The sequence below is a fragment of the Mercenaria mercenaria genome, chromosome 8 (assembly GCF_021730395.1).
Source record: "Mercenaria mercenaria strain notata chromosome 8, MADL_Memer_1, whole genome shotgun sequence".
In the NCBI taxonomy this organism is placed as follows: Eukaryota; Metazoa; Mollusca; class Bivalvia; order Venerida; family Veneridae; genus Mercenaria; species Mercenaria mercenaria.
The window spans coordinates 8,553,534-8,565,844 of record NC_069368.1 but is presented as its reverse complement, the minus strand read 5'-3'; the positions used below and the strand labels follow the sequence as shown (position 1 = coordinate 8,565,844).

The following is a 12,311-nucleotide window of genomic DNA, read 5'->3' as shown; positions in this document are numbered from 1 at the left end:
AACATTATTCTGCATCATGTGCTGAAACACAAACAATCACATTTCTCAAATTTTCACAACAAGAATATGACTGTTAACCATGAAAGTGCTAATTCTAACATGGCTCAATTTAATTGCCAATTACACAAAAAAGAAGGTCAAGCTATGTATATTCTACAATAATTTGAATAAACACAGTTGACGAGCAGACTGGTAAGAGAGCATTATGATGTCAATTATGAAGTCAAATTGCTGCATGATGTCCACTTCATTACTACTCAGATAAATAAAGTCCAGCATAATTTTTATAAAACATTTCAATGAGCATGTAAGAATGAAAACCATCAAGGCCTTTTTCTGGTTTGTAACTTAATTTATCACAATTCATCAGTCACATGCTTAGATATTTAACTATTCAGGCTAACACCCTTGTGGTTCAATTCCTGCACATCAGCACTATGAACAGTGATACATGTAAATAAGGCAACAAAGCACACAAAGGCCTTGATTATTTGATTAATAATTCCTATGCAAAAACTTCCCGATCTACAGTATACAAGTTCTTTGAATGTTGTAAGTTGTACAAACCATTCCATGACGTTTCTCTTCTCTAGACTTATCCCTGCAGGTAATACATAGGACTTATCGTCTAACAAACGTTCCTGCAAATATATAAAGGAAAAATAATTGACTGGTATTTCAACTTCTTAAATGTCATATTCTAAGCTGAGGTATTTATTGTTTCATGCACAGGCAATACCTGTAGGTATATTTATTGTTTCCTGCACAGGCAATACTTGTAGGTATATTTATTGTTTCCTGCACAGGCAATACCTGTAGGTATATTTATTGTTTCCTGCACAGGCAATACCTGTAAGTATATTTATTGTTTCCTGCACAGGCAATACCTGTAAGTATATTTATGGCTTAAACAAACTGCATTTTAACCATGATGGTATTTCAGCAACTTTAAAGTTAATTTTCATGGATCTCGAGGAAGTGTCAATCCACAAATTTAAATCCCAGCAAGTAAAATTCCAACTTATTTTGGGTACAAAAGTTGAAATCAACAAATTCATATCCCTACAGATTATCCATTTTAGCAAAAACCATAAAATTCTGTGCCACAAAATAAATATAAGTCCATAAGGAAACAACTGACTTCACTGGACAGACATTTTAACACTCGTCACCCAGAAAAACTGTTCAATGTGCATTGTGATCCAACATTAATGTTAATTTTTCCAACAATAGCTGTTAGGTGACAATTCATCATTTTATTTTAAAAAGATTTATAAGAAGTATGTAAAATGTCCGTGTATTTCATAACCAAACTGAAATGTGTTTCAACGACCAGATAAAACTAGAGCTATCACTAAAGGTGATGAATGTACCCCCCGCATGCACTGACACAGTACATTGCAATTTGACGCACACAAGATTGCATAATTATGTGGACTGTATGTATATAGACTGTATGTATACAGTATAGTAACAAAAAACAAAGTCCCATAACTATGCAGAATATTTATCTAAAAGAATGTAACATGCACCATGCACAACTAGGGTTGGTACTGATCACTTGTGTGAAGTTTCAATAAATTGTGTGTAAGGGTTTGGTAGATTAGGCACGCACAAGATTGCATATGCAGACTGTATGTACATAGTATGTTAACAAAAAAACAAAGTCCCATAACTCTGCAATTTTTGTCGCTGAAAGAACCTAACATGCCCATGCACAACTACTGTTGTTACTGATCACTTGTGTGAAGTTTCATTAAATTGTGTCAAGGGGATGAGGAGAGATGGTGCGCACAAGATTGTGTCTATGTATATAGTATAGTAACAAAAAAAAAAGTCCCATAACTCTGCAAATTTTTTTTCTGAAAGAACCTAACATGCCCCATGCACAACTACTGTTGTTACTGATCACTTGTGTGAAGTTTCATTAAATTGTGTCAAGGGGATGAGGAGAGATGGTGCGCACAAGATTGTGTCTATGTATATAGTATAGTAACAAAATAACAAAGTCCCATAACTCTGCAAATTTTTTTTCTAAAAGAACCTAACATGCCCCATGCACAACTACTGTTGGTACTGATCACTTGTGTGAAGTTTCATTAAATTGTGTCAAGGGGATGAGGAGAGATGGTGCGCACAAGATTGTGTCTATGTATATAGTATAGTAACAAAAAAACGAAGTCCCATAACTCTGCAAAAAATTTTTCTAAAAGAACCTAACATGCCCCATGCACAACTACTGTTGGTACTGATCACTTGTGTGAAGTTTCATTAAATTCTGTCAAGGGGATAAGGAGAGATGGTGCGCACAAGATTGCGTCTACGGACAGACGGCCAGACGGACAGACAGACAGACAACCTGAAACCAGTATACCCCCCCTTACAACTTTGTTGTCGGGGGGTACAACTAGAAAATGCTTTCGTAAAAAAGCGCATGTCTCCCCCAATGCAAAGTCCTATAGGCAAGAAGTCAATAGGGGTCAGGAGCGAAAGTCAAAGAGACACTATGGTTGGCTGCCATAGGGATCATCTACTTGGCATGTCCAGTCATCCCTCTAAATTTTAACACTCGTGCCCTAGTGGTTCTCAAGTCACTGTTCAGGCTCCTGTGACCTTGACCTTGATCAAGTGACCTCAAAATAAATAGGGGTCATCTACTCTGCATGTCCAATCATCCTATTAAGTTTCAACATTGTAGGTCAAGTGGTTCTCAAGTTATTTCCAAAAAATGATTTTACATGAACAGGCCACTGTGACCTACATAGACTGACCCCAAAATCAAAAGAGGTCATCTACTCTGCATGTTCAATCATCCTATGAAGTTTCAACATTCTGGGTCAAGTGGTTCTCAAGTTATTGATCGGAACTGGTTATCAATGTTCAGGCCCCTGTGACCTTGACCTTTAACGGAGTGACCCCAAAAACAATAAGGGTCATTTACTCTGCATGAACAATCATCCTATGAAGTTTCAACATTCTGGGTCGAGAGGTTCTCAAGTTATTGATTGGAAATGGTTTTCAATGTTCAGGCCCCTGTGACCTTGACCTTTGATGGAGTGACCCCAAAAACAATAGGGGTCGTCTACTCCAGCAGCCCTACAACCTTACGAATGGTTTTCCATGTTCAGGCCCCTGTGGCCTTGACCATTAACAGAGTGACCCTGAAATCGTTAGGGTTCATCTACTCTGCATGACCAATCATCCTTTCAAGTTTCATCTTTCTGGGTCAAGTGGTTCTCAAGTTACTGACCGGAAATGGTTTTCAATGTTCGGGCCCCTGTGACCTTGACCTTTCACAGAGTGACCCCAAAATCGTTAGGGGTCATCTACTCTTTATGACCAATCATCCTATTAAGTTTCAACATTCTGGGTCAAGTGGTTCTCAAGTTACTGACCGGAAATGGTTTTCAATGTTCAGGCCCCTGTGACCTTGACCTTTAATGGAGTGACCCCAAACTCGATAGGGGTCATCTACTTTGCATGTTCAATCATCCTATGAAGTTTCAACACTCTGGGTCAAGTGGTTCTCTAGTTATTGATCAGAAATAATTTTCAATGTTCAGGCCCCTGTGACCTTGACCTTTGACGGAGTGATCCCATAATCAATAAGGGTCATCTACTCTTTATGACCAATCATCCTATCAAGTTTCAACATTCTGGGTCAGGTGGTTCTCTAGTTATTGATTGGAAATGGTTTTCAATGTTCAGGCCCCTGTGACCTTGACCTTTGACGGAGTGACCCCAAAATCAATAGGGGTCATATACTCTTCATGACCAATCATCCTATGAAGTTTCAACATTCTGGGTCGAGAGGTTCTCTAGTTATTGATCGGAAATGGTTTTCAATGTTCAGGCCCCTGTGACCTTGACCTTTGATGGAGTGACCCCAAAAACAATAGGGGTCGTCTACTCCAGCAGCCCTACAACCTTACGAAGTTTGAAGGTTCTAGGTCATTGGTTCTCCAGTTATTGCTCGGAAATGAAGTGTGACGTACGGACGGACAGGGCAAAAACAATATGTCTCCTGGGGGAGACATAAAAATACCGTGAGAAAAGAATATACTTGCCTGCGTACAAGAGTCTACGACCCACATATGTGACAGACAAGGAATACTGCATGCCAAACACTGCAGGTATTTAATGGTCCGCTGATATGTTGACGACAACAGTATGATTCTTCTCTTTCCCTTAGAAATCTGAAAATTTAAATCCGTCTATAACATCCATACATATAACATCTTTTTAGCAATACAAACAATGTTTCATGGAAAAACAATAAAATATGTGTCAAACAAGGAAGTGTCATTCAGTATCAACAGGTACAAATTTGAACAATTATCACATGCTTGTTTTTATTCTCCTTTAAGTTATAATGGAACCTGAAACTTTAATATTTTTCCATACAATGTTTAAATTTTATATCAGATGTGTGATGTAATTTACTGACAACAGTACTGTCAATATTATTCAGGCTATTGAACAAATTCATAAAATTTATACGATATTAATAACATTATATGCAGATACAAATGTAATATGAAGATTATCAGCTTTACATCGAGAAATATGCATTTGATCATTAGTGTAGTAATACAGTGCTCCTCAAGTCGCACAATATTTCTGCTGCAAATCTCTTGTATGTCTCTCAATACAAAGCTAATAACTTATAATCATTACATGAGAGATCTTAATGGTGTAGGAAGATACAAAGTGCACCTGGGTAGAACCACTGACATTTCATAAGCCAGCTTGCTGACTTCCTTACATAAAAACACCAGCAGGGTTCAAACTCATATATGCGAGGGGCAAGTGATTTGATGTCAATGACCTGAACAGTCAGCCACACAGAGGCCCCTCAACTGTAAACAAGCAGCATTAAAATGGTTAACTGCTTGGAATGTGAAATCATTTGTTTTTGTTAGGACTTAATTTTTGAGAATTTTGTGGATGTGTCATTCCATGAAACTGTAAACTTGAAAATCCATAAATTTAAATCCACATCAAATTGCCACTATTGCCAAACCATGACCTTGTTTAGCCAACAAAATTACAAAATTTATTTAAATCAAAAGTGAAAGATACCAGGTTTTCGTCCAGATTGTCTAGCACTGTCCCACCACCTGCTTCAACTTGACGCTTCAAGTGTTCTTTGTCAAATGGCACACTCGTCTCCTCTAAAATATACAACCTCAAAAAAATTATCAAATGTATACCGATGCAAATTCTAACATCTGTATTTTAGACTTTGTGATAGCCATACACAACACAACAATGGAAACTGCAGTATACAATCTGCAATAATCTAATAACATTTTCTAGGGGGTGAGGGTTGGTTTGTGAGATGGGGGTCAGGGCACTTGAAGTTTTTGTCATATAAACAAAATTTAGATGAAATGGCAGCTGTAACTGTGGAAGAAAACCCAAGGTGCTCTTCCGCACATTATATTGGGTAAGGGTGGACACCTTGATAGAATAAACACCTTTCCACAAGCCAGCTGGATAGCTTCTTCACATAAAAGAATCCAGTATCCCAAGTAGTGTATAAAACCCAGTAATTTAGGGCTAGTGATATAAGGCCAATAACTAGAACTGAATTATCAAACAATTGATTTCATTACGTCTTTGATGAAAAAAGATTGACAAACCTTCAGCAGCACTTTCATCAGTTGATGTATCTAGAGATGTGTCCTGAATCAGTTTCTTCTCCTGATCATTTTGCTCTTTGGATTTCTCTACATTGGTCAGTAGGAAGTAGATATTTTTAAAAATTTTCTTTGTCGGCACTGGTCCTAGATCTTTTCCAAATAAACCTAGAATGAAACATTCTACAAGTAATTCGAAGTTTGTTTTTAAGAAAATGACATTTTTTCCCATAGTTTAAGTTGCACTGACCCAGTTTAGGTTATATGTGGAGTTTCCAGTTTTAGTGGTACAAAAAGACCCAAGGTGCCGCTGTAGGCATAACTTCAGGCATGGGCAGGTACCTGGGTAGAACCACTGATCTTCTGCTGGAGAGATTTATCACATGAAAAACAAGAGGACCATGATGGTCCTGAATCGCTCACCTCTTCCCACATGACCCAGTTTTGAGTATGACGTCGTTTTTTCTATTATTTGACATAGTGACCTAGTTTTTGAGCTCATGTGACCCAGTTTTGAACTTGACCTAGGTATTATCAAGATAAAAATTCTGACCAATTTTCATGAAGATCCATTGAAAAATATGGTCTCTAGAGAGGTCAAAAGATTTTAATAATTTTAGACCTATTGACCTAGTTTTTGACCGCTGTTGACCCAGTTTCAAACTTGACCTAGATATCATCAAGATGAACATTCAGACCAACTTTCATACAGATCCCATGAAAAGTATGGCCTCTAGAGAGGTCACAAGGTTTTTTTTTATTATTTGACCTACTGACCTAGTTTTTTATGGCACATGACCCAGTTTCAAACTTGACCTAGATATCATCAAGGTGAACATTCTGACCAATTTTTATGGAGAGAGGTCACAAGGTTTTTCTATTTTTACACCTAATGACCTAGTTTTTTACCGCACATGACCCTGTTTCGAACTTGACCTAGATATCATCAAGATGAACATTCAGACCAATTTTCATACAGATCCCATGAAAAATATGGTCTTTAGAGAGGTCACAAAGGTATTTCTATTATTTGACCTACTGACCTAGTTTTTGAAGGCACGTGACCCACATTCAAACTTGACCTAGATATCATCAAGATGAACATTCAGACCAATTTTCATACAGATCCCATGAAAAATATGGCCTCTAGAGAGGTCACAAGGTTTTTCTATTATTTGACCTACTGACCTAGTTTTTGACCGCACGTGACCCACTTTCAAACTTGACCTAGATATCATCAAGGTGAACATTTTGACCAATTTTCATGAAGATCTTATGAAATATATGGCCTCTAGAGAGGTCACAAGGTTTTTCTATTTTTAGACCTTCTGATCTAGTTTTTCACCGCACATGACCCTATTTCAAACTTGACCTAGATATCGTCAAGATGAACATTCAGACCAACTTTCATACAGATCCCATGAAAAATATGGCCTCTAGAGAGGTCACAAGGTTTTTCTATTATTTGACCTACTGACCTAGTTTTTGATGGCACGTGACCCAGTTTCGAACTTGACCTAGATATTATCAAGGTGAACATTCTGACCAATTTTCATGAAGATCTTGTGAAATATATGGCCTCTAGAGAGGTCACAAGGTTTTTCTATTTTTAGACCTACTGACCTAGTTTTTGACGGCACGTGACCCAGTTTCCAACTTGACCTAGATATCATCATGGTGAACATTCTGACCAAGTTTCATGAAGATCTTGTGAAATATATGGCCTCTAGAGAGGTCACAAGGTTTTTTTATTATTTGACCTACTGACCTAGTTTTTGATGGCACGTGACCCAGTTTCAAACTTGACCTAGATATCATCAAGATGAACATTCTGACTAACTTTCATAAAGATCCCATGAAAAATGTGACCTCTAGAGTGGTCACAAGCAAAAGTTTACGGACGCACGGAGGGACGACGGACACCGCGCGATCACAAAAGCTCACCTTGTCACTTTGTGACAGGTGAGCTAAACAAGAGCACAGCCTTGCGGGTGCTGACGCTCATCTGATTTTTTTTGTATAATAGAAATATTGTCCTACCCATGATTTTCTAAGTCTAAAAAGGGCCATCATTCTTGCAAAAAGCAGGATAGAGTTATGTTTCTTGATGTACAGTGTCCACTTATGATGGTGAAAAACTGTTGCAAGTTTTAAAGCAATAGCTTTGATAGTTTATGAGAAAAGTTGACTTAAACATAATACTCAACCAAGAAAATGATTTTCTAAGTCCAAAAGGGGCAATAATTATTGCAAAAAGAAGGATGGAGTTATGTTGCTTGCTGTACAGGGTCAGCTTATGATGGTGAACAAGTGTTGCAAGTTTTAAAGCAATAGCTTTGATAGTTTAAGAGAAAAAGTTGACCTAAACATAAAACTTAACCAAGAAATCTGATATTTTCTAAGTACAAAAGGGGCCATAAATCTTGCAAAAAGCAGGATGGAGTTATGTTTCTTGCTGTACAGGGTCAGCTTATGATGGTGAACAAGTGTTGCAAGTTTTAAAGCAATAGCTTTGATAGTTTAGGATAAAAGCTGACCTAAACATAAAACTTAACCAAGAAAACTGATTTTCTAAGTCCAAAAGGGGCAATAATTCTTGCAAAAAGCAAGATGGAGTTATGTTTCTTGATGTACAGGGTCTGCTTATGATGGTGAACAAGTATTCCAAGTTTCAAAGCAATAGCTTTGATAGTTTAGGAGAAAAGTTGACCTAAACATAAAACTTAACCAAGAAATCTGATATTTTCTAAGTACAAAAGGGGCCATAAATCTTGCAAAAAGCAAGATGGAGTTATGTTTATTGCTATACAGGGTCAGCTTATGATGGTGAACAAGTATTCCAAGTTTCAAAGCAATAGCTTTAATAGTTTAGGAGAAAAGCTGACCTAAACATAAAACTTAACCAGGCAACGCCGACGCAGACGCCGACAACCGCTCAAGTGATGGCAATAACTCATCATTTTTTTTCAAAAAATCAGATGAGCTAAAAACTAGAGGACTCAAAACAAGGCTCAATCCAAAGTGATAGTGAACAAAAATGCCTCTGTTTGTAACCAGAGTACTGGAGAGCCATCTTCTTGAGAGATTTAAACCTGAAACCTCTAGATAAGTAACTCATTTGTCTATGTATACTTAACCATCCCTCTAACAGTCAAACATGTACTAGAGACCACCTGCTGACGCAGACAAACTGGCTTTAACAAAGTTCTAGTTTCATTCGTAATTCAAACATTTGCTATAGACTTTATTCTGGGAGTAAAGACCACTTTTAGGCACCACCAACAGACATCTTTGTAAACAAGTTTGATTAAATATCACTTTTGAATATCATTCTAGTTCAATAGAAGTAAAATCATTATTTACTTAAATCTCATGTGCATAATATTTCACCAAAAAGCAGCTGGGCGGCTTCCTTACATGACCACACAAGCAGTAAAGACTCTTTTTGAAAGCTACTAAGGAATGGTTAAAAAAATTTCGTACCAATTCTAGTTTTTCTCAGAGATTTTCCCCCAGTGACTGGAGATGACTGGATACCAGCAATTGGACTGTCTGTTAACACTGTAATATTAGAGGAGTAAAAATAATATTTACAGTACAACTTCATAAAAGCATTTTCCAAAATTCAACTTGGTTCTCTAGTCCTAGCATTGTTCATATATTTTTTAAAAATGTGAAGATATGGCAATTTTCCAGTATGTTTTATCTCACAACTTCATGGTTGAAACTCTTATTTATGGTGTTAAGAATGTGTTTGTTTTTTGGGCATGCTGCAGATATTAATATTCAAGTCTATTCTGAACTTGCAAATGGCATTATTCCCAAATATTAGCAAAAATAAAATCATCAATAAAATTTCCAAATCCACAGCAGTAACAATCTGACTGAACTTGACAATATTCTCACTTTTTCTTCTCTTGGAGATTACACTCTCTGCCTTTCCTTTAGGAGTAGGTGTACTTGTTGCCTGTGGTTTGAGGGTATCAAGTTTTCTCTTGCGACTTCTGCCACTCTGACCTTGACCTTCATCCTCAACCTTCACCTCTGCAGCAGACGTCTTCTTAGCTGACCTTCTGGGAGCATCTAGCAAATTTTCTGTAAATTTTCAAGAAAATTTATGTTAAAATAGCACCATTTTTTGTAACATGAGGTTAAATAATACAATAACCCCCTTTAAATTTGTGAATTTGCTATAGATGCAGAATCAGTCTCCAGATCATAACCTTTGACCTGTGGATCCCACATGAAGAGGTCTCCAGATCATAACCTTTGACCTGTGGATCCCAAATGAAGAGGTCATCCACTGACCTAAAGCAACCTGCTTATATAATCTAATGGCATACAAGCCCACAGATATTTTTCTTTTATTTTCAGGCTGAGGTTGTATCGGGTTAACCTACAAGAGCTGTCAGTGGACAGCCCGCTCGACCATTCTCAGTGCTTGATAGTATATTTAATATAAGCAATGAGTAAAACTTTAACATTACAATAAGCATATTCTAAGTTGAAAAGGGGCCATAATTCAGTCAAAATACTTGATAGAGTTGCCTCCTCCTTTTTACAGACTGGGGTCATGATGGTAAACAAGTATGCAAAATATGAAAGCAATATCTCAATGGACTTTGAAAATATTTTGGGTGGTACGCAAACTTTAACATTTATTCTAAGTTGAAAAGGGGCCATAATTCAGTCAAAATGCTTGATAGAGTTGCCTCCTCCTTTTTACAGACCAGGGTCATGATGGTAAACAAGTATGCAAAATATGAAAGCAATATCTCAATGGACTTTGAAAATATTTGGGGTGGTACGTAAACTTTAACATTTATTCTAAGTCGAAAAAGGGGCCATAATTCAGTCAAAATGTTTGATAGAGTTGCCTCCTACTTTTTACAGACTGGGGTCATGATGGTAAACAAGTATGCAAAATATGAAAGCAATATCTCAATGGACTTTGAAAATATTTGGGGTGATACGCAAACTTCAACATTTGTGTGACGCTCACCCTAACGCTTATGCCGACGCCGGGGCGAGTAGGATAGCTCCCCTATTCTTCGAGTAGTTGAGCTAAAAATGGTAATGTTAAACTTTATTTACTTTCACTTTGTGAAACGACTAACATAAGCTCTGTATAGCTTTTTATAAGCCCTATTTTTAAGAACAGTTAAAACAATTATACCTTACCCCTAGCAATTTGCTGGTACCCACTTAGTTTGGTTGACTGAAGAAATAGTGATAAAGAGCCTTGCCCAATGTCAAACTACAATGGACGTGGCCAAGATTTGGGCAATCAACTCCATAGGAGAGCATCTTGACTAATGCCTCTACATAACAAGCAAAGGAAACTAAATTTGATTAGAGACTAGCAAAGTTTTGTTGCACTGTGCACTGAGTAACAATATTTCATACAGGGATGATACAAGAAAGTATCTGTTAGTTTTATACTGCAGAATAAGTTATAAATGTAGACCTTACCAAGGCTTACATCCCCTACATTAACAGGTAGACCTGCTGGTGCCTGTAGCTGCATTAAAACATCACTGCCGTGGTCAGATATAACGCATGCTGCTTGGTCTGCTGATAGAATCACCTGACCGGAGGTATACCTGTGATAACAAATAACATAAACTAGTATTAATCCCTTTCAAAAATGCTCATGTCTGCTCTTACTGCTTTGTTTAAATGAAAGGGTGAATAGGATCAATAAAATGATCAATGATCCAGGATTTTGAGCGATGTAACAGGAAATACAGCTGGGAACCACTTTGTGCTCAACAGCCCTGGTGCACGAGAAAGCAGTGTTTTATTTTTACGTAACACATGACCACAGCATGCAGAGATGGTTTTCAACAGACATGACTGAAAAAAGTCTACACTTTGTCTCATTACTTGAAGCATTTTTACCAAGTTATTTGAAAATCCTCTAAGGGGTTGAAAAAAAACAAGAGGGCCATGATGGCCCTATATCGCTCACCTGTTATCATTGCACTTGAGGACAAGAAGGTCCTCAGAAAAAATATCTAAATCCAAAGGACAGGAACAACTAAGGGAAGAAATTTAACCAAAAGGAAAAAACAATTCTTACAAGGTATAGATATGTCAAAATACACCTAAAATTGGAGGCACCATCCATGTTGTACCACAGAAAAGTGGTCTCGGTTTTTCCCTATGGCCAATAATAAAAAAGTTACTAAAATAAGCTATTTATAGTTACGTAAAAGGGAAGTAATTAAAAAAAATATATATTGTAAGTGAACAAAAGAAGGATCTGCCAAAATAAATCTGTTGGCATAAATGAAATTTCAGATCAGTATCTTCATTAGTTACGGAGATATACCCATTTTAATTTGAAATAAAGGGAGGTAATTTGACATAAAATCAGGCCATAGTTATCTACCCTGATTGTCTCAGTCCAACTAATAACAATAATGAAATTTCAAATAAGTCCTGTAAGTACTTACTGATATAAATCCATTTTGATTACAATCAGGGGAGGTAATCAGATATAAAATAACTCTGGAACCTACGACTGGATCTGATTTGTCATGGAATCCAAGATTTATTGTTGTTGAAGATATTTTGGAAGTTTGTATCAAATAAAACCATAAATGAAGTTTCTATATGGCTGCAAAAGCCAAAATAGCCGATTTTGGACCTTAAAGGGGCCATAAC

General features: G+C 37.0%; 1 protein-coding gene across 4 annotated transcripts in view; it reads right to left on the bottom strand.

Moving 5' to 3' along the window:
* Positions 1 to 12,311, bottom strand: part of LOC123523096 (TP53-binding protein 1-like) — a 92,681-nt gene that overhangs the window by 12,340 nt on the left and 68,030 nt on the right. For all 4 annotated transcript variants that reach the window (XR_008371970.1, XM_053549340.1, XM_053549339.1 and 1 more), the window contains exons 30-36: positions 11,115 to 11,245; positions 9,549 to 9,737; positions 9,126 to 9,203; positions 5,646 to 5,810; positions 5,083 to 5,174; positions 4,068 to 4,196; positions 568 to 641 (exon numbers count right to left, since the gene is read on the bottom strand). Coding sequence is in view for 3 of the 4 variants with exons in the window: in XM_053549340.1 (XP_053405315.1) it covers positions 568 to 641; positions 4,068 to 4,196; positions 5,083 to 5,174; positions 5,646 to 5,810; positions 9,126 to 9,203; positions 9,549 to 9,737; positions 11,115 to 11,245 (858 nt within the window). In the remaining variant the exon portion in view is untranslated. The remainder of the gene's footprint in view (positions 1 to 567; positions 642 to 4,067; positions 4,197 to 5,082; positions 5,175 to 5,645; positions 5,811 to 9,125; positions 9,204 to 9,548; positions 9,738 to 11,114; positions 11,246 to 12,311) is intronic.